The sequence below is a fragment of the Gouania willdenowi genome, chromosome 3, assembly GCF_900634775.1.
Source record: "Gouania willdenowi chromosome 3, fGouWil2.1, whole genome shotgun sequence".
NCBI lineage: Eukaryota > Metazoa > Chordata > Actinopteri > Blenniiformes > Gobiesocidae > Gouania > Gouania willdenowi.
Window position 1 is genome coordinate 36,610,773 of NC_041046.1, and position 23,492 is coordinate 36,634,264.

Here is a 23,492-nt window from a genome sequence, read left to right on the forward strand (position 1 = left end):
CAGAAACATATACACAATGACAACAAAAACCAAATGTTCCTCCATGTATTAATACTCAGGTTTTCTAAAATGGTTAATAATAAAGGCAGAAGTCTGTGTTAAGCAAACCAAGTCTTTTTATTCACAGTTGTAGCTATGATCAAGAAGTAGTGGCTCCATGAATAACAGATTTAAAGAGAGAATTCACAAACACTAAGACCTGTTATTAGAGCGTTTAATTAACTAATGAGCTGGAATGACAGTTTATGATTCTCTTGCATGTGATTCAAAAATTCCATTTTTGGACCATTTTATTCTTTAATTCTCAGGTTCTTTCGTGATTTCATGTCATCATAATTTCACTTGTTAATTACATTATTACGGTCATCTAATCCATCTGAATAACTAGCTTGTCTGTCATTCTTATACATTTAATACACGTTTTGCACAGTAAAACTTATATCATCTAAATTATTTTGCTGTTAATTTATTAGCAAACATTTGTTTTGAGAACAACCGTCTAATTTTTTACAAAGATGGATAAATTGGATGAGAAATGGCTGCTGAAAAGGCAATATAAATGTTTTATTATTTCCCCTGGAGAGGAATAAACTGTTTCTACACAATAGATTAAACATCACATTTATACTTAAAATTGTATTGTGAATTTATTTTGGTGAATACCTACATAAATCTGTTAGAAAGACACAAAAGGGCACACAGGAAATGTAAAAACATTTATTGTTGACGTATACACAGCAGTGCGTTTTATCAGTTGTGTGTTTTTATTAGTACATAAACCGTATGTTAACACCTGGGTTTGTTTAAAAATAAAATAAAAATCCCAGCAGTGAAGTGCAGCTTCCTCTGGTACACACCAACCAAAACATGTGTGCACTTCAAATTTGAGATGGCGTTTTACAGTTAAAATGCAAAGAGTATTATTAACAAGCTGGAGCACAGAAAAAGTTAACCGTCTGCCCCCAGAAAAACTGAGCGAAGTAAAAACAAAGGGGAAAAAAAATGTTTGGAGAAGAGTTTTTTTTTTTTTTTTGTTGGTTGGATTTCGTCATTGAAGAAACATCCACGAAGATAAAACCTAAAAACAAATCTTAACCAAGGAATGTGGTGCAGTTTGAGTCAATATATCATGCTAAAATATTGTTCCTATTTAACAGTATTTACAATTATTCAGTAACCCCTGGGTTAGTCCTTGGTAAAAAAAAAAATAAAATATCCCAAAGTGACATTGATTTAATGCTCCCAGCTGCTTTTCCAACTGTTATAATTATTGGCTAAAAGCTTTCTTAGAGGGTGATCATGTCTAAAAGGTGGGAAATGTAGTTTAATTGCATTCACAACCTAAAAAAGGTTTCCATTAATGTTTGCCAAGTAATTCTCTTATCTTTGGGGGGGAGGGGCTATAAAATAAAAAATAAAAAAACAAGAGAGAAAACAATCATAATGTTCAATGTGATGCAGTATTATTCTAGTTTTGACAGATTCCTTCATCAGATCTGTGCACGAGCAAACCTTTAGGTCCAATATGGATCTTTTAAGCACCACATGTTAGTCTTTGGCATGATCGATCCTAAAATAAACCCTCTGTATTTAACTAAAGACAGATCTACTGTAGGACCACTTCAGTCTTAAAAGGGTTTCATATTGTAGTCCATTTCTATTCAAACCTAATAAGTCTCTCGACATTAAAGTAACAAAAAAAACAACCTTATTTTAAATAAAGGCAGGTAATTTGTTAGCAGAAGCATTAAAAAAAAAAAAAAAAAAAAACTTTTTTGTACTATTATATTTAACATTTGTATTTAGTCCTGGTTATAACTAGTTTGACCGTTATATGAAATTAGATCAATCCCTTTTCTGCTCGTTACTGTGGTCCAAACCTGTAGCGATCAGACGAACTTGCAAACAGCGACTGTTCCGCACACACACCAGTTAAAGAGCTGAGCTGGTTTTACAACCCTGCTCTAATAAAAGTACCACACTCAGCAGCCGTGTTACGACAAAAAGGTGATCACTGCACCACACTGCTGGCCTTCACGTGAGACAAACTAACGCCCACTGGAACCTCAGTTTGCCCATTAAATCATGGCTCAGGTGTTTCCGCTCTAACTTCTCTTTCCGAGGTGAATGTTGGTTGGTTCGTCGTTGCACAAAATCCACATGAGGCTTTAACTTCAACAGCAATAGGTGGTTAAAGAATTTACAGGAGTTTCTCAAAGTTAGTCATTGTTTTACAAAGCTCATTTTGTTGCTCCTGTTCATGAATCGTTGACACAGGTACAGTGATGTATAAAAGAGAAATACAAAGCGAGGAAAAAGTTGGAAAACAAAAAACGCAACAATGGCTCAAAAAAAAAAAAAAAAAAGGAGCAGCTGAAATGAAATGACTAAAAGCTATTTAGATTTACACCTTTAACAACATAACAGACAAAAGAACATTTCATATGGGAGAGAGGGCAGTTCCAGTTAATTCCCTTCTTCTCAGATGTACGTTCTGATCGAGCACAACCTGCCCCGCGGTTTGGCACAGGACTAAAAGTTTCCATACAGTGAGATGAGATCAGGGCATTGGCTGAAAATATTCCACAAGATGAGATGAAAAGCAGGAATGGCAGGGACACAGTGCGGTCTGTGCTCCTACACGTCTCCCTCCACTCGCCTCCTGCGAACTGCAGAGGAAATAATCAGTTAATTAAACAACAGTAAAGAACACACGGGCCTGTTAGTCCATGAAGACGACACAGTGTAAGTTATCATAGGCCCTGCTAATGCTGTGCGATATAACCATATATATCATAGTGCAATATAAAAACATCTACCATACAATATAACTCTCTATTGTTTATATTGCAAATTTAATGTGTGTCTTCTTGGTCCCACTCTGGCCACGGTTACATGATGTTTTTTAATTCTGAATTACTTTAACTGTAATTCTTATATTCATGCACTTTGTATTTTTGATTGACTGATTATATTATATTTATGTACTTTAATGCCTTGTGAATAATGTTTGTTTTGTGACCTGCCAAGGGACAACAGATTAATTAGCATTTTTGCTAACTCTGGTACATTTACAATATGTATTTTTTTTTTTTTTTTACAATTGTTCATCGATGCGCACTGTCCCTTTCAATTAAAATAAATAAATAGTTATTCCGAAATAAATTATTCGTAAATAAAGTGTTCTGCTTCATGTTTACATGGAAAAACTAATTCCAAATTGAGGTTTACATAGAAAACGGGTTTATTCGGCTTCATTCCGGAATCATCAATTAGTCTAGTTACAAACTGTGTCACTACAGCCAAAATGACTTCCTGCCAACATGTCTGACAAATGCAAGTTTTAATTTATATCCTGAGCTCAAGAAGGACTTTAAAAATATACTATAAAGAACCCTCTACTATCAAATATGATCTTTAATGGAACTTGCGAGTAAAATTCACTACAGATACGGTTAAAAACGATAGCACTGGCCATTATTGTTGGTTTTTGTGCACCCTGGTGGCATTTCCACATAAAAATGTACAAATCAGAACACATGTGACAACGTTACAGCAAAAGTCACGAATACTCCTTAACTGAGAAGTACCAATTTTTTTTGGGATAATTTATGTTTTAAGTATATTTAAATATATATAATGAATAGCAATTTTCAATTCATTTCATGTAATTTTAATGAAGAAATTCTATATCGGGATACATATATAGTTAACAGGATATAAATCTACCTATATCGTGATATAAAATGTTGTCCATATCGCACAGCACTAGGCCCTGCTGTTATCTTTTACATCACATTCTGCAGCGTGAGTCAGCATTGATTTAGAAAAACCAGGAAGTGAAAAAACGGCAAATTCACACAGTGTTATTATTGAGTCCGCTAATGCAGTGCAATCTTCATTCAAACGCTGTGACAGAAATGACTGTTATTATCAATGATGCATTGACACACTGGAGAGTCACACCCATGCATCAGACCTGCAGTACTGCAGCTTTGACAGGGGGAGGAGCTAAAAAAACAAACAAAAAGAGCAGAGGTCGTCACTGAGGACAGGACGGAGCAAATGTTTCAGCCGAGTACATCAGACCCTCTCCAATGAAACCAGAAACAGGCGCAACATGTGACCCAGTTTCTGTGAGGACTAACCAGTGTCGGCATGTGCTTGTGACACAGTGTGTGTTCATGAGTGTGTGCGCGTCCTACCCAGGTCGTTGTTCTTGGTGATCGCTGCGGCGGCTCTCGACCGAGGTCCTTGTTGAGTGAAGTGGTATCCGAACTTCACTATGCTGTTGTTCTCCTCCAACATTTTAGCGATCTCCATCTCCACCGTGGTTCCCAGCTGCTGCCTCTGCACACACACACACACAACTGTCACAATCTGCAAACCACACCAGCACATCCGCTGTCATTTGTGGAATGAGGCCTGAAACTAGACAAAAAGGATCGACTTGTTTTCCCCTGAAAACTCTCAGTTTTTATTAAGCTGTGGCCTGAGTCCCATGGATTTTTTTTAGGATTTAGAAAAGTGATCCAACCTCTGTTCCAACATTAACCTCATACAATTACAAATCCAGCTCCTCAAGGGTTTTAACACAAAGGTCTAATGTAGATTTTTCAGCACTTCACATCTGTTCTTCTTCCCAAGAGAAAAAGTAAGTTGCACTAAATTTCAAAAAGGTTTGTGCAATAAAATGTTGCCACGTTTTAGAAGAGAGGAAGTGTCGAAATTTACCATCAAATGTTCAGAGAAGTGGACAAACTATGAGTGTGGAAGAAAAATAACGTAAACCAACACCAGGTGCAGGTTGAGATTGTTAAATTTGTCCTTTTTAAAAAATGTTTTACTGAAGGCATTTGTTCTATTATCAAATACAAATACAAATAGGTTAAAAGGTTTAAACGTTGAATATATCATCTTAAAACTTTTGTAAATTCTAATGCAGTGGTTTCCAAATGTTTTCTGCTGCGCCCCCTTTGAAGAATGAAAAACCATCAGGGACCCCCATCGTGACCATTTTTTATTTTCCTTTTTTGAAATGGAAAAAAAACCGAGCTTTTTAGAAAAAATAAAAATCTGGATTATTCTTCGTCAAATGTCATAGAAATAACAACATTTGTGATCACGTATTTTAGAACAGTAATAAGGCTTTTTATTAATGACGTGCAAAGAATAAAACATTTTCTATTTTTCATACTCAAGGTTCAGCAAAGCCATGACATCATGCATTGAGGAGTGAGGAAGGTCTGATGTGGTTTCACTTTATTTAAATGAAGGAACTATAATTAGTAACAGTCAGGTTGACAACATGTAAACACACTGATTAATAAAAAGAACAATAAACTGGTGCACTGCATTTCTCTTAGTGTCTCCACACTAAATAAATCCATTAGCTGGAACATTTGTATTTATTTACTTTGTGAGTCTGGTAAATCCTGCATGAAGTGAAGAGGGACGGTGTGCAGTAGTCTGATACTTATGGTGGACAAAAAACGTGGGACTTAATAGTTGTTATGTGACGCTCCATGACCACAGTCAGACTGAGGATGTTTTAAGTTATTCATAGATATAATTCACTTTTTAATTCACTCACAAACTGTTTCACTGTTAGTAGCCACAGGGTGCTGTTGTATCATATGTTGTACTTTGACATGCAGCTGATGGACTGAAACCAAAAACAATAAAAAAAAAATATGTGAGCGAGGTGTGAAAAGTTAAACAAAGCTGGTATTTAATCAGTATTTAACATTGGTTACTTTTTAACACATGTTGATTGATCTGTGAGATACCAAATCAGGCTCTAGTTTTTTTGGTTAAAAAACATGATTAAAAAAAAAAAAAATTCGACCGGGACATTTTTGTTAAATCGATACGACAATCAACAATCAACGACAATATATCGCCAAATCAATTTTTTCTTACACCCGTAGTGTTTACGTTCCAAGCTCATTGTATTTATTTTGTTCCAGTTGTATTATTTAACTTGCCACTAGTTATTGTCTTTTTTTTATTTTTGCTGTTCTTTTGTTATTGTTCTTGACTCCTGATTTTCCCCCTTTGGGATCAATAGTATAGATCAATAATCTAAACAAAGTGCCTGCACCTGGTTTTCTATCTTGATCTCTGTGAGCGTGTCGTTATCTCGCAGAGCGTCGACCAAAGCCTGAACCCCAGCCCCGGTGATGAAGTTGGTCTCCAAGTTTAGACTTCGTAAGTCCTTGTTCACCCGCAGCATTTCACTAAAGGCCTGAGAGGAAGACAGAAACCAAGAGAAAATGCTGAATCTGGATCTGGAATGTGTCCAACATGGCAGTGAACAAGCCCGCAAACAGCTTTTCCCCCTCACCACAGCAATGGGATCGTTACTCCGCGTGGCTGCCAAGCTAAACTTCTTTACATGTGTGTTCTTCTCCATGGCTTTGGCAAAGTCCTTTAGTGTGGGAATAGGAATGTTCTGAAACACACAAACATGAGCTAAAGTCACTGAACATCATCACCGATACCCCACACACGCACACACAATGGGAATGCTTGTGCACCTTAATGTTGTTGAGGTTGACTTCCGTCAGTGAGGCGTCGTTGCTTTTTATCCTCTGCAGTGTGTCCTCCACGTTAGTAGGATTGGGCGGCTCGTCAAACACTGGATTCATCTTTTCTCCTTTGATCACGTCTACAAAGAGACAATCAAGTTTTTCTCCTTTTGTTACATTTCAAGGAACAATTGAATCCTTCTGCACGTACTGTTGTAGGATCCTTTACTCCCAGTCCCATCGTATGTCTGAGTGCTGGTGACCAGTGTGTGAACACCGAGGATCGCTGCAAACAAACAAAAACACAAAATAAGACTCAAAGCTCAATCAGTAATGATCCAAGTCTGCATCCATAGACTATTTCAAATTAAAAAAAATATCCGTAGGTTTAAATGTGTTTTAGGCAGGGTTGGTGTCAATTGCAATTGTAATCGGAACTGACAATTCATTATAATTATGACGTTATTGTAATTGAGAAAATCTGTTGCTGTTGTAACCATAATTTAATTGTAATTGAGTTCAGATAATTGACTTGGCATTAAAACGTTTCTATAAAGAAAATTGTCAATTATAATTTGATTAAATGCAAAACTGGGTACAGTTCTATGGTTTACACATACACAGTTAACAATTATTAAAATATGTTTCATATCAACCTACCTGTCTGTGAATCCTCAGGATCATTTTACCATTTAAAAAGAAAATTGAATCTAGGATTATACTGACAGAACAAACACCCACAGCAAAAATATTAATACCTATATTTTTTTGTGTATTTTACAGCTGATTTAAGACATGGGCCAAAACCAACCCATTTTCCTAAAAGATGCTAACAGAAAGCTAACACAAAAGGAAGGTTCAGTTTTATGGAATTATTTATGAAAGGTTTGGTAAGTGAGCTTAATTGTATTTAAACTTTATTAATTGAGAACGTATTTGTAATTGAATTTCAGGGTAAAAATTATAATTGTAATTTGATTTGTAATTGGACAAAATGCCAGTCAATGTAATCATAACTGAGTTGTAATTGAACATGGATAATGACAACAGAATTGTAATTGGAAAATATAATTAACCCCAATCCTGGATTTAGATGTGATTAAAATAACTTTTTGTTACAAATTCAGTACATGTGATAAAAACAGAAATAAAAGTTAAAGTTCAGAGTGTGAGGGGCCATTGTTAAGTGTTCAACCATGGGAACAAGGCTGCTTTTTAACTACACCCTCTAACCTTCACAACAAACACCCTTCCAGAAAGACTTATTCACTCTGAAAGCCATGCATTGATTCTTACCTGCTAGATCACACAATTCTGTATCTGTCGCACTGGACAAAGCTTCCTCTAACTCCGGATCGAGGGTCGTCACCTCATCCTGACGCATTTCTATTGGTTTCTGCTTGGGAACAAATGCTTTGCCTGGAAAGAAGAAAGAACGTAAGTGTGAAGAAGAAAAAAAAAAAAATCATAAAAAGGGTATTTATTGCCTCATTTCTGAAAATAAGAAGAAAGGGTTACACACAGAAATGCTGAAGGAAATCTTAACCTCTTTGCTACTAAATTGTCCAACTTAAAGTCAAAGACGCTATTCTCCAACTTGGTGCCACAGTCACAACACCTCAGGACTATCAAGTGAAGTGTTGGTGAGGTTTTACACCACATTCCTCGACCACCACCCCTGAGGCCAGCTCAACGCTGACAGCACAAGAATCCCATAGTAACCCATTAAGGGGAAAAAAAGTGAAAGTATCAAAAAACAAGGGTTGAATTTAATGTGCATTACTGAGGCAACCATTGCCATCGCCTGCCTATCCACATGTATAAGCTCTTCAGCTTTAACAAAACACTCAAAAGAGGCCCTCCCTCTTCCTCCATGTCAGTGAAGCTGAGCAGATTATTCCAACGGGTCTCTTGTGGGGAAAATGGCACTTCCTGAATACCAGAAAACAGTAAATAGAGTCATCAGGCAACATCCTGTGTCGGTCCCTCAGGAATCATGTTTAACCCAGTGGAAAAGACAAAAGACGAAAAGCCTGGAACACTGAGGCACTTTATACTAAAACAAAATTTATTAGCAGTTGTCCAAAAGGTAATCTGATCAGATTTTGGATAATGGATTAGATCAAATATTGAAAATGAGGTGGACATCCAGGGGGGGCATCCTCACCAGAGGTCTGATCAGTAGCTCTAATCTAAGCCCCTCCTGAAAGTCCAAGCTCCTCCCCTTATGGCTCTTTGCCATCCTGTGGAAAAAACTAACGTTGTCCGCTTGTGCAATAATGTTGACCATTGTTCATCGCTAAAAACTCATGAAGGTAAAATTTGAACATTAACTGATCAATAAATGGAGAGAAACAGCTTCTGTCTATTTACAGCTGACAACCCCCCTGCTCTATCCTACCCTTATTATGAAGTAGGAATAATTCTAACAACATGTGTCGTTATGGATAAATTGAGGAAAGAGGTGCAGATTAACTATTATTTATATTCTTCACCATATTAAAAGTGTGATAATGATTTTGACGTGAGTTAAGGATATGGATAGGTTGTGCTAGGGAGAAACCATACAGTTCCTTCGAGTTGCTAAGAGATAAAGTAGAAAAGAAGTACGATTCCTCAATCCATGAAAGCAACACCAGCCATCCAGTTGACAAATAAGTGTGTCGGCAAGCAGGTCAATTCCACAGCTACTAATTCAGACCCAGTCTTCAATTCTCTTGACAATAACAGGAGTCGACCCGTGCAATGTGGTAGTAGAGACCAGTGTTTAGAATAACGGCGTTTAAAATAATTTTTTTTCAGTAACGGGGTAATCTGATTATTTACTTTTTACGCCGTTATCGTTACTGAACGTTAAATGCGGTGCGTTACATGTATTGATTGAATAAGCTGTTATACGAAAGCTTCCCCGGCTTCTTACTCAGCTGTAGTGAGGAGGTGGGTTAAAAACAACGTGAGCGATTATGATTGGCTTAGGCGGCGTCATGTTTCATGGTAGCCAATCAGAGCCAGTGTTTTTACACATGTGCCAGCGCACACACACACACACACACACACACACACACACACTGCAGATTGGATGAAGCAGCAGAGATGGCGAGCGTGGAGCAGTCCGATGAAAAGTTGTTATTGTTAAGGTGACGATACAAACACTACTTTAAATTAATTGCGGTCAAAGGCAAGAACGTGCATGTGAAGTGTTCATTATATCCAGGAATGAAGACTTTGTCGACATCCGTTGTAAGCAACTCAAATTTAATGAAGCACCTCACGACACATGCATCTAAAAAAACTCAATTATTTGACATATAGCAACTTTTTCTTTTTTTTTTTTTTTAACAGTAACGCAAATAGTTACTTTCTTTGGTAATGAGCTCCTTTTATTATAGAGTAATTCAGTTACTAACTCAGTTACTTTTTGGAACAAGTAGTGAGTAGCTATAACTAATTACTTTTTTAAAGTAACGTTCCCAACACTGTTAGAGACTAGGGGAGTCCAAATTTGATATTATATTAGCATTCATCTAAAATCTCAGACACAAGCAATCCATTCCAGACTCCATTCCAGCATTTCTGTCCACAAACTGACAGAACTAAATAGTGCCAGTAAAAAAAAATAACTGATGCAAACATGAATTGTTACTTTGCACTTAAAAGTAGAATTTGCTTTTATTGATTTATTTTTTAGATCATTTTTCAGGGTCTTGTAATCTAATTTTTAATATTTATTCTTTTCAATTGCAGAATATTCTTATATTTAAGTTAAACTAGTGGTTATTTTGCTAACTGTAATTTTTTTATAGGATTAATTTATGGGGTTTTTTCAGGGTCTTCTATGTTGATTACTTTTTTATTTATTATTTATTTTATTCACTTGTAGAATATTTTTATGTTTCAGGTTAAAATGTATGTAAACTATTGGTTGATAATAAATGGTCAGTTTTCACATACCTGCTGTTGTACTGACTATTGTTCTCTGAGCGATGTCACTTGATCAACCCATTTCTAACATTCCACACTACAAAATAAGTAATGAAAGTATGTATGATGATCAGTGTCGATATTGCCACAGATTGATATCGGTCAATTCTCAAGACCGCAATATCGGTATCATATCAGGAATGAAAAAGACAAATGTTTTTAGATATTAGTGACAGCCCTAGAGCACACATGTGTATCAGGTCAATCTGGAATGCAGGCTTGTGAAGGTCAAACCTGTTAACAGCCCTGGTGGTGGTGAAAGCATGTGTATTCAAACATAAAGCCTTATTAAGGGGGAAAAAAAAGAAAAGCTTTACCTACAGTAGGGCTGGGTATGGCCAGGTACCTCGCCATACGATATATTGCAATATTTTTGCCCACGAGAATGATATTATCATGATACATCAATAATCGATATCTCACAGAGTAAATTCATTCACGCTACATTACGATATATTTGTCACTGAATAAAAATAAAAAGAATGCATTGATTGCACTGAATTCATTTCACAGGAAACATTGTCAATCAATTTCACATGAATGACAGCCAAGTAAAACAAAGTGTATAGTGCACAGTGGCAGACACGCACGCACGCACCCAATGAAAAGAAAGATTATTAATGGATAAATGCAATCCTTTCATTTACTGATGACATCCTTTAGGAAATATATAGATTTATATCTGATGAGCTGATCTACAGTCAGCTGATGAAGCCTGTCTCTCCGTTTGTGCGGACGCCGGGATATGTCTTACATTTATTTATACGCTATAGTGAGGTTGACAGCATCAGCAGGAACATACTACAGACTGAAACAATGTGCTCTCATCCCAGTGTGTGTGATAAATAGGTCTACTTGAATAGAAAAACGTGAATAAAGAATAAAGTGAAACTGATCAGAGCGCTGTCTGATTATCATCCAATGGATTAATATCATAAATAGTCTCACGCTTTTACACATTAACAGTGTCAGCAGCTTCCTGCCTGCGTTCTTTCATTCCTGCCTTTTCTGTAACAACAGTGTTGTTTTTGGTCAGAATTCTGGATTTTATTTATTCATAATTTTAAACTTAAGCAACACCTAACCTGGTGAGAGAGTATAAAAACTTCACCTCTTGGTGCGTGCTGCACTAACACTGTTGCTCTTCATTGTCATTATGAATTTAAATTCATTATAAATGTTTAAGATGATAGGCTGTTCCTCCATTGTAAAAAAAAAAAGTCACTGTGAGTTTCCTCCACTGTAATCGCCACCTCGTTATGGGAGCGCGTACATACCAAGGCTGAAAACACTTGGCTTAAATTAGCGTGTTGCTATCGACCTTCGTAGGTCAGCTTCTCTCTGGCAGGGAATGTTTGGTTAGGTGACAGAGCTAACAGAGATTAATCCAGGATATAATTATCTAAATTCGTAGCATAGGCTCACAATGTATTAGATAGACAGTAGGCTTGGGCGGTATACAAATTTTGATACCGTTATATCGCAGTATATGGTATTACCGTGACTAATTAAAAAATATGACGTGTAGTGTGTTTGTGTGTCTACGGAGCAGGCTTGTACAAGGAGTTAATGCTGCAATTAGTAGAATCCTCTCGCCGCTCCATTTTTAAACCGAACCTGACCTCTCTTACCGGTGTATTTTCTGAACACTCTTAGCGACTTTTTTCTCAATATAAACTAGTGACAAATGTATGGACTTTATCTTATTTGAGATTTTTCTGGTGTTTTAGAGACTCTGACATGAATGTACGTATTACTGTAGTTATACTGTCCTGAACAGCTGCTGCTGCTGGGGCTGCTCAATTATAGAAAAAATGATAATCGCAATTATTTTAGTCATAATCAAAATCACGATTATTAAAACGATTCTTTGTCAACCAAAAAGTGATTTATTTTTTGTACAAAAAAACATAAAATATATTCTCGAAACATAAAAAAAATTCTTCAAACACTAAAATCAAGTATGTTCACTTTTGCACAAAACAAAACAAAACACTTTTTGCACGTGATGTGTCTTTGCTCTAGGTCTTCATCATCAAACCCAAGGTGTTCCCATATTAAAGAATTTGACTTGCCAAGCGTTTTTGCTTTCCTCGTGTTGGCGTGCAGGCTAGCTTGTGCTTTGAGAGGGGCTGAGCTTGCATGTGCGTGGATTAAACAACTCAAAGTTAGTATTAATAACGTGTGTGCCAAGCTTTATTATTTGTAGATGTCCGAGATAGTGGGTATGTTTTATTTAATGAAAAAAACAAAAACATATATTTTTTTAGATAATCCTTTTTTCTCAATTATGATATTTTTGTAATCGTTGGGTGTCATAATCAAAATTTTAATCAAAATTTGATTAATTCAGCAGCTCAAGATGCCCACCATAAGCATACACAGAACAAATCATCACTCCGCTTCCAGACTATAGAATTAATTCACCTTGAATAAACTTATCTTGGTTTACATGTGCCTGTTCTCACTCTCTCTGACAGCTGTGTGTGTGTGTGTGTGTGTTGGGGGCGGACCCTGCGCAGTCACGTGGAAGTGCATTGCTTTTTTTTTTTTTTTTAAACTGATACCGTTGCTATTGTTATGACACCGCGGTATACTGTATTATTGTATTACAGCACAAGCCTAATAGACAACACAACAAGAAACATTTTTAGGACTTGTATTAGAGGTTTGTCAAGTAAATGTGAAGGATGGGTTGAAATATATTATTCGCAACTTTTATTTATTTTTTATTTGACTTTGAGTGTTCAATTTTTGTACCCCTCCAGCCTAATCTATGTATTTGCCTGTGAAAAATAAAGGTATTTAAGGCTCCAATTGTGCTTGCACTTTCCCCGTATATATTGTGTGTTGTTCCAGCAGGAGGCACAAACGCTCGTGACCACATTTTCTACCAGCAGGTGGGCAGGCATAACAAGGGGAAGAGAGTTGGGGTGAAAAACTCACATCGCTGTGGTGGTTCTGTGGAATGTAGCTGTTAAAAAGAGTGTGCACCGCACACAAACACAGAGTGTTATTTCTACCTAGCCTCAGGTAGAGAACTAAAGAATCTGTCCACTTATCATTTCTCATGTGAAGGAGTCATTTTCACATTCCTGGCAATCTCAATAAAAGACAACTATTTCTTTTATATATTCACCAAATATCTTTACCACAATCACTTCATGTAGCTTTAGAAAAAAAATAAAATCAAATGGATTTGAACCCATTGAACAGCTTCGTATAGCCAAACTCCTAAACACTCCCACAGTCATACTCACACGATTTGTGATGTGATTAAAATCAATTCATAAACTAATATCTTATAAGTTATCTTAACCCTAACCCTGTGAACTTTATTATTTATACAACACATTTCAATGGTTATAAAATACAGATATTATTTAATGACATCTCTCCTTTGAATGATGATGTAGTAAGGAAGAGCAGTGTTTATCCAAACACAACTCTTCCTGACCACATCATCATTCAAATGAAGTCTCTCCGTCCGATTTGCATGACTTATCAGGACACAAAGTGGGGAAAAAGAAACCTCACTCAACAAATTCACACACTAATATCAACAAAAACACATTTTCAAGGCTTTAGATACTCAGTTTGGGTGATGTGTGATAGCAACGTCAGACTGCTGGCAAGCATAACAGCCAAGTACAGCAGATAAAAAACAAACACTGCTACAAATATCCAAGTGTTTCATTTGTATTTGTCTATAAACAATACCACATTGTTTATTCGTAACAGTTAAGGGTGTAAGTAAAAAAATCGATCCAAAAAATGTCCAAACCGGTTTTTTTTTTTATCATGTTTTTTGAAAAATGTAAGTTTGATGAACATACCACTTGTTTTTTATATTGGAACTTGAATTACAGGTAGTTACCATTTACTTTTTTGTATTATATTTCACACCATTTTGTACTTGTAAAGGTGAAATTTTTAATTATTGAAATCACGATATATATTGTATTGTTTAGTATTGGGATATATCGCATCGTATTATCAGATTCATAGGAATGCACACCCCTAATAACAGTAGTAATAAGGTTTAACTCTAGTGGGAAAAAAATACACATACAAGAATAGAAACGCATGCAAATGGAGGTTTCTGGTAAAGTTTAAAAAGCAGTCAGTCAATATTAGGATATGATCATTCTGTTTATCACTGAATCAGCCAGAGCCCTCCAGCATTGTGTGGGGGCGGGGCACACACCTTTTTTCTCTCCTGTGAAGGGCACAACATCTTCCCGGTCCTTGTACTCCATCGCTTCCTTCTCCAGGTATTTGAGCAGACGTTCCCTCTCAAATGGCCCAGTGGCACCTTTAGTAGTCTGATCCTTCTGGCGTAAACCCGCTGGAAGAAGAGCATTCTGAAGAGAGTAAAATACAGTCAACAATGGGTCGAATTCAGCTAGAGAAATTATTTTGATCAGTTTAACAGAAATAAAAAATTAAATTACAGAAATTATATTGAACATGAAGTAATATACCATGTTGAGAGGATATAACATTTTATATGCTGTTATTAACTTGTTCTCAAGTTTATGTCAAAGTTATGGGGGAAAACTTCTTAAAGGGACCCTCTATTGTTTTTACATATGTAGCCTAAAGCCTTTGAAATGTACTTATTAGAAGTTCAAACAAAACATTATTTTGCACCATATTAGTTTTATTAACTTTTAAAAATGGGACTAGTTTACCTTTTTCCTGTAAACAGCCAGCTTTTTAGATCATTTGGCAGATTTTTCAGTCAAAATGACATTTTTTTCTGCTTTTGGTGGCCCTAAATAGTCAGGAAAAGTTAAAGATGTTGATGTAACCATTGTTTGTTTACCGATAGAGGATAAAAACAGTTGTGACCCAAAAAATAATCCATGACCGCAAGCGGCAACAGTTTCAATTTTGTGGTTTCGTAGTAAACAATGAAGCAGAGAACAAGAGCTCTCCTAAGGGAGCAGTTGAAGGACTCCTACCCAAAAAGACTTCTATTCTCAGGGTTTGTGTACCTTCAACAGTCCATAATTACTCACTAACTTCATCCACCAGAGTGTCAGCTGGGCACTGCTTCATTGTCTACTATGAAACCACAGAGTTGGAACTGTCACCCCCTGCTGTCATATTTTTCAGGTGAAAACAGTTTTTATCCTCTTTCGATAAACATAAGAAGTTGACATTGACATCTTTAACTTTTCCTGATTATTTAGAGACACCAAAAGCAGAAAAAAATGTCATTTTGACTGAAAAAGCTACTAGATGATCTAAAAAGCTAACTGAATGCTTCACTCCAATAGAAAACAATAGGATGTTACAGGCAAATGGGACCGTGTGACATCATCAATCACGCAATTTCAAAATGACAGAACACAGACTTGAAAACGGTTAATTAGTCCCATTTTTAAAAGTTAATAAAACGAATATGGTGCAAAATAATGCATTTTGTTAGACATAGATAAAGTACATTTCATCAAAGGTTTTAGGCCACATTTGTAAAACCAGTGGGGAATCCCTTTAATTAGTGTTATATGGCCACACTCCAAAAACTGCCCACTCTGCTTTCTTTATCTAAAGAGCCCTGCAGCCTTTCCATCTGTGATCATGCTCTAACCTCTGGGTCCATCTCCTCGAGGGCCGTCTCCAGCTGTTTGAGCTCCTCTGCAGACAGTTTGTTGAGGATCTCATCTTCATCCAGATCCTTGTACTTTTCCAGATCCTTCCTAAATGGCAATGCCATGGTGCTGGCTATAGCTGACTACGCAACACTAAACAGCAGACCACAGCCACACTGCTCCTGATGCTGGGTACACTGCTCCACGACGACTAATGTTTCACTGAAAACAAACAGAAGGAAAACACATCGTCAGGTTGTTGAGAGGTGGGAAAGAAGAAGAAATGTTGCTGACTAGCAGAGTAAGTTAATGAAAACTTTTAAAGTGACCGTAAACAAGGGTTGAGCCAGACTCTAAATCAGGGCTTTGCAGTGATGTAACAGTCAGACAGCTTGAACAAAGAAAGGACTTTCTCAGGCTAAGGAGAAATCATCTGACCACACCCGCCAGGCCTGACAATCCTTCATCCACACCAACCCTGTGAGCATTAGCAGAACGTTGCTGACTGCAATCACATTTTTACGTGTATTTTACCCTTTGAAATCGTTGCAATAAAATAACCATAAAAAGAAAGATAAGTGAAAGTGTTACAAAGGATATTTCTCTCTCCCACGCCACAGTGTGAGAACCTATAATGACCTCATCTCATTGACCTCACTCCACAGATGGTTTCTCTCCACAGAAATCACACACATAACAGCAGAAGCACTTGAACTGTAACAGAATGCATTCATGTAACAACTTTTTTTAAAAACTAAACGAATTAAACACCATCTATAGCACGTGTCAAACTCAAGGCCCGGGAGCCAAATCCGGCCATTTGGAGCATCCAATTTGGCCCGCAGAATAAAGTAAAAATGACAGAGAAAACATGAATCATTGAATAAATGATTACTCAACAACATTTACAGGAGCTCAGTTTTCCCGGTGCTTATATCGCATGATTGCAGTCATTTTTTATATCAAACTGTTGAAAAAAAACCTCAAAATTCTTAAAAAATATTTAAATTTTGCTCAAATTACTAAATAACATTTTCCTTAATCAAATTGGTCACAAATCAAGAAAATTTAAAGTGAAGACCCTGTTGGGAGTCGGGACTGATATCTGTCACTTATTGCTTGAATATGGTTGGTTTCTTTCTTACATATGCTGTATTTTATGTATACGTAGAAGTGCAAACTAGGGCACAATGATGTTGAAATTACTTGTTTTCCTTGAATAAAATCTATGGCCCTCTTGAGGTCAAACTGCTCCATATTTGGCCCCTGAACCCCTGATCTATAGTGTCATGTGTAGACACCAGTTTGGGAAAAAAACCTCATTGAGTTAAAATCTTTAAAATATATTAATCCATTTCATTATGACTCCGAAAGGTTCAACTTCAAACACTTTTGTGGTGTGTACAAAAATATGAACATGCAGAACAGAAAAAAATAAAAATAAATACTCAACATGTGGTTTAGTCAACATTCTCAGTTTGGTAACACAATTCCTCTCATTCAGAAATAACTCGGGCATGCCTGTGCCTCTCCTAATGTTCACTTCTTCGCTCCTACAATCTGATCTCTGTCGTGGGCTAATTCTTTCCCATGCCTGCTCCATTAGCCTCCTATGACCTAAGCACAGTGGTCCATTTCTAGAACGATTATGAAAGTCAAAGAGTGGATATTTGTGAGGCAGGGTGCCAACATATAAAACAGGACTTAAATGTCAGCACTAATGATTTTTATTGAAGCGTGTGAATATAATGACCTACAGTAATAATGATTCCCCCAAAGGTTCTGATGGTGCAGGACTTCAGTCACAACATGGGAAACAAAGCGAAGGTAATGCTTTCTACAAGACAGTGAGCAAGAAAATTAGTCTCTGGAGCTTCAGTCGAACCATAATAAAACAGTCTGTGTTAAACTAGAATAAATGACAGCATCGACCTGTTGAGATTTGAAAACAAAGTAACACCTACATCGAAATAGAGTCAAGGTTAATAATAATAATAATGTTCTAAACATCAGCATTATATGAATAAAGTTTTGCATGCCGCAACTGCACAACAAACACATATCCATCAACACATAATAGATAAAAATACAGATAAATTGAAGACTTAAGGTATTCATTGGAACCAATAACAGCAACCAGCCACCATCACAGCATTAGTCACCCCATAAAGCTGTGATCAGGCTGAGGTGGAGAGAGATGCTGAGAGGATCCATTAGTCCAATCTGATAGATTCCTTTCCCCTTCTCTTCTCAGCTAATCCTCCAAGACAACAACAGATGGCTGAGAGCCAATAATACCACAAACCTTTCTGTCATGCACTCACCTTGAGCTCCTCAGTGGACAGTAGACACTAGGACAGTTTGCTTTGTATATTTATTTAGTTTTTTGTTAATTTTTTTAGTACTGAACAGCCCTAATACAGAATTATCTTTTGTCTCCCTTAATAACTTATTCATACAAATAACATTTTGATCCACTAACTGAAATGTAGGCCGTCAATTACCTCAGGTGTAAGTTTAAAGTGTTCTTTTGGCTTTGTTAATGATGCAATTGTTTTTTTCCCCCCTTACCACCACAGTTTTTAACAACATGATGACATAAACAACAAAGGTATAGTGGATGTTGCATTGCAACAGAAAAAGAAAATTGATAGAATTAAAACAGTTGTGGAAGCAGCAGTTGCGATATAAGAAATTAATCAACTATCAGCATAACTTATTCATAAAATGTTCAACCCTTGCAATAATGATGGATTTACACACTCAAGTACAGTAGGTCGCGATATGCACCTATTCAAGTCAGTTGCAATTTTAACATTTAAAAAATATATATTATATTAAAATATAAATATATATATAAATATATTAAAGCTCAGTAACACATTTTTACAAACAATATGGTTGGTGCTTTTCTGTGCTAGCCAATGGAGATATATACACTCATATAACATAAGTAAAGGATTGACAGTTCTTGTCAGAACCACAAATATTCAAATATATTGGTATTAGGGGAGTCCCGATCCGATATTGGTCCAATTTCAGCCAGAAAACCAATTTTATCGGACCACATCTAAAATCTCCAATATCTATTATATTTATTAAAATGTAGAATACTGTAAATATTATGTTGATGGTTAAAATGTATGTAACCAAGTGGTTAATAATAAATGGGTCAGTTTTTCTCATCCCTACTGTTGCTGACTATTGTTCTCTGTTTGAGTAACATCACTTGATCAAGACTTTTCTAACATTTTACACTATAAAATAAGTAATAAAAGTTTGTATGATTCATGCTGGTACCGGATCAATATCGGTATCAGCCAATACTCAAGGCTGTAATATCAGTATCGTATCGGAAGTGAAAAAGTTGTATCGGGACATCTCTAATTGTATGCATATACACCATTAACATCTATTGCTACTAATGTAGACATTTTCCAAGACACTACATTATATTTTAAAATACTGATAGGATTGTTAAATAAACATAATTGGTGTAGACATATTTTAGAAATGAGAATTAATTTTAACATTTTGTTAAATATTAAACCCCCTTATTAACAAATACTAATTAATTGCTGTTTTTGTGAAGTTTTACCTGGACATGTTTAAAAGATGACAATAAAAACAGTGGAGTGTGCGGCAGGTTGATGTCTGAGATATGAAGGCACATGTCTGACATTTTAACTTCAACTTCCTTCAAGCAAATTACCAATTTAATAGTTATCTCATGTAATTAGTTAATTATGGCACAAGTTTAAGTATAGTGAATGAATAAAACTGAAAATATCTCAGCGACAACAATTTAACACTGGACTAAAAATAATTCTTATTCATCATCAGTCTGGAAAGAACTGTGCCACGCTGAGATTTCGATGTTTGAGATGCAGGCAAAATGCCACATGGCTGACAAAGAAACTAGGAGGTGGAGCAAAAACTTTGCATAAAAAGCTCAAAACTGGGGTGCAGAAAATGATCTCCAGTACTCTACTAAGGATTTCATTTATTAAACAATTTGCTGCAGTAGAATGCAGTTCGTTCACAGAAGAGTTGGAGAGTGATACAACAGCAGGGCAGTCATGAAGCACGAGGGAGGTTAGTGACAAGATCAGGACTGAATTTCTGAGATTGGAATTGGTAAATGTGGTGAAACAGTTGATCATGAAGAGGAATATTGGTAAATCAAGATTAATGACTAAAGAAATGACCAGTATAATTACTAGGGGTGTCCCGATTCGAGATTGAGACCTGAAATTGATCCGATATATATCAGAAAGAAAAAAAGGACGAGTTTATAGTTCGCTCCAGCTGACAGAACTAAATCCTGATAACTTAAGTGAACTTGAAATTTTATTTTGCACTTTAAAAGTAGAATTTATTTTCACTGATTTTAAGGTTATTCTTCGTATATTATTTATTCTCTTCAGTTGTAGGATATAAACTAGTAGTCACTTTGCACTTTTGTTATAATGATTTCTCTGTTGTTGTTTTTTAACTTTCTCCAGAAGGCCACATTAGATGCTCTAAACAAGGGTCGGATTTGGCCCCCGAGCCTTGACACGTGATTTAAAGGAATCCTCCACTGTTTTCACAAAGGTGGCCTAAATCCTTTGAAAGGTTCTCATTTGAAGATCTATGCCTAACAAAACACATTATTTTGCTCCATATTTGTTCACACGGCCCCATTTGCCTGTAAACATCGCATTGTTTTCTATTGGAGTGAAGCATTCAACCTGCTTTTTAGATCAGTTAGCAGCTTTTTTGATCAATATGCCAATTTTTACTGCTTTTGGTTGCTCTAATTAATTAGGAAAAGTATAGATGTTGATGTAAATCTCTTTTGTTTAATGAATAAGGATAAAAATAGTCTATGTTTTGGTAGCTCAGTGCGCGGCTGACGCTCTGGTGGATGAAGTTAGCGAGTAATCATAAAATGTTGAAGGACTCCCACCCAAAAGGACTTCTACCTAAAATCTAAAAAGCAGACTGAATGTTTCACTTCAATAGAAAACAATGGGATATTTACAGGCAAATGGGTGAAACCACATCATACAAGATCCATATGAACAAGCATTTAGTGACAGTGGGAAGAAAATACTCCCTCTTTTTTATAGGAAGAAATCCCCAGCAGAACCAGGTTCAGAGGTGGCAGCCATCCACTTCGACTGGTTGGGGTTAGTGGACAGAGGGACAAACAGAATAGGATAGAAGGATAGTCCATCAGAGTGTCCCAGACTAATTGAGCAGCAAACCGATGGCGGAACACAGGTTTTAAAACAGTAAAGTAGTCCCATTTTTAAAAGTTCATAAAACAAATACAAAGTGTCTATAGTTCAGAACGCTGGCCTCAGACAAACCTAGGGTAGGGTTACGGTTAGGGTTAGGGCTAACATAAAACTGACAAAACTATAGCTAGAAAAAAACGTGTCCGACAGTGACAGAACTACCGGCGTAAGGCGCATGCGGACACATTCGCACAGGAAGTGCCGGAACTATAGTCAGGTTTGTCTGAGGTCCGGGTCCGGACCAATAGCAACAGCCAAACAAATACGGTCAGAAATTATGTTTCGTTAGGCATAGATCTCCTAATAAAGACATTTCAAAGATTTTAGACCACATTTGTAAAAACAGTGGAGGATCCCTTTAAGTAGTCCATTAACGACATTATTCATTCCCATCAATAGCTTGTAAAAGAAAAAATCTATTAACCTAGCCAAACAGGAAGTAGGGTGTTTCTACAATAAGCACCCATGATTTGTAGCCTGTTTTCTTTTTTCAACACACACATTTTCCAGTCGCACACACATACGCACACACACAATTACATAATGAGAACAGATATGAAGGAGTGCCCTGCTTTCAGGCTCTGCGGGGTCTTGAAAACTCTCAAGTGTGAATGAAGAAAAGCTTTTAGAAGAAGAAGCTAATGCATCCCTTCACTAAGGTGCTTCTAGTCAGGTTTCACACAAGTGGAATGTCTGTGAGGGTGAACACCAGCTCAGGAGGAGCCAGTTTATCTGCAATGCTCGACTGGAGGAGGTGGTTTCACTAAAACAACCCTGTCAGCAGGCAGCATCACAGGCTTGTTTCCACTGCAACAGTTTCTGCAGAGCCAGCTTCAGGCTTTAAGAGTAACTACTAAACCTAAACATACCTTTTCTATGTAGGACCTGGACCACGCCCTGTTGGTCAAACCACCCTGTAAACACAGGCATTAGCATGCCCCTGTAAGGAGTGTGCAGGTACAATGACCTTGCACTTCACTCTCCAGCTTTAAGTTCTACACCCACTTTAGAGGTGAGTCATCCCACCAAAACCCAGTGATAAACGAATGTCTCACCCAGATACTGACACATTATTCAAGCTCTACCTGTGTGAATGTGCTCCTCTTGACATGGATGGGAAGCTTGTAGCATTACAGACAAGTTAGCAACAGTATATGAATAACAATAACTGGAAAAAACTCACAGAATTGAAACACTGTTGTAAAAAAAAAAAAAAAAAAAAAAAGTCCCACATTAAATATGTGGATTTCATCACCTGTGTATATCCGACTAGCATTACTAGCCAACTCCTCATTGACATGTTAATGTTTACTATCATCACACTGTCCGTAATAGCGTGAATTCCTGACAACTAACCGCGCCCTGAAGTTATCATTAATAAATTAGAGAGTTGATTAAAGAACACTGAACATGTTTTGAGTCATTCACTGCGGTTTATTAGCGGATCGTGTCGGATGCGGCTCACCCAGCCATGAAAGCTAACATGCTAACCATTGCTGTGGACTCAAGACGTTCACCCGTCAAGCTATAAAAACAACATTAACAGTGTGTGTAACTAAACGGCTACTCACGTCATCTGACATACATGTTGATTTCACCTCCAGGGTGATAATAAATATCTTACCAAAAGTGACAGGACGTGGCAGAGTGATGTTAAAAATGCTCCAGTCTTCCAATGAAAGCCGAGTCTTTGCTCTACGAGTCTCACTCTGACCAAGGGCGGTAACAGAGGAAAAGCGACAGAAATTATTTGAGTGACATCTCTGGGAACCAATAGGAAGCGGGAACACACTGCGTTAACCAATGATATTAGTGAACTAGCCCGCCCTATTCACCACACAAACCTATGGTAAGCTGAGTGGGATATGATATAAAATAAAATAAAATAAAATAATGTTGACTCAAAAAGTATAATTTTTACTGGTTTTATGGTTGTTTTTCATCTTCTAATTAATATATTACTTATTCTCTTCAGTTGTAGGATATAAACTAGTAATTTTTTTACACTAATATACATTATATATATATATATATATATATATATATATATATATATATATATATAATGTGTTATTATAGGGTTGATTTAATTATTT

General features: G+C 36.6%; 1 protein-coding gene across 2 annotated transcripts; it reads right to left on the reverse strand.

Annotated features, from left to right (window-relative positions):
• Positions 1–703: 703 nt before the first annotated feature.
• On the reverse strand, positions 704–23,127 carry tmod2 (tropomodulin 2). 2 transcript variants are annotated; one of them, XM_028441520.1, is made up of 10 exons: positions 23,021–23,127; positions 16,111–16,333; positions 14,719–14,875; positions 7,827–7,949; positions 6,742–6,816; positions 6,540–6,670; positions 6,347–6,454; positions 6,104–6,247; positions 4,206–4,350; positions 704–2,669 (listed from the first exon to the last, which is right to left on the reverse strand). In XM_028441520.1, the coding sequence occupies exons 2-10, from the start codon at positions 16,234–16,236 to the stop codon at positions 2,638–2,640; spliced, it is 1,041 nt and encodes a 346-aa protein (XP_028297321.1). In that variant the 5' UTR covers positions 16,237–16,333; positions 23,021–23,127; the 3' UTR covers positions 704–2,637. The 2 variants fall into 2 exon arrangements, with proteins under 2 accessions (XP_028297321.1, XP_028297316.1); XM_028441515.1 differs by lacking the exon at positions 704–2,669 and adding an exon at positions 2,684–4,011.
• Between the last annotated feature and the right edge of the window lie 365 nt (positions 23,128–23,492).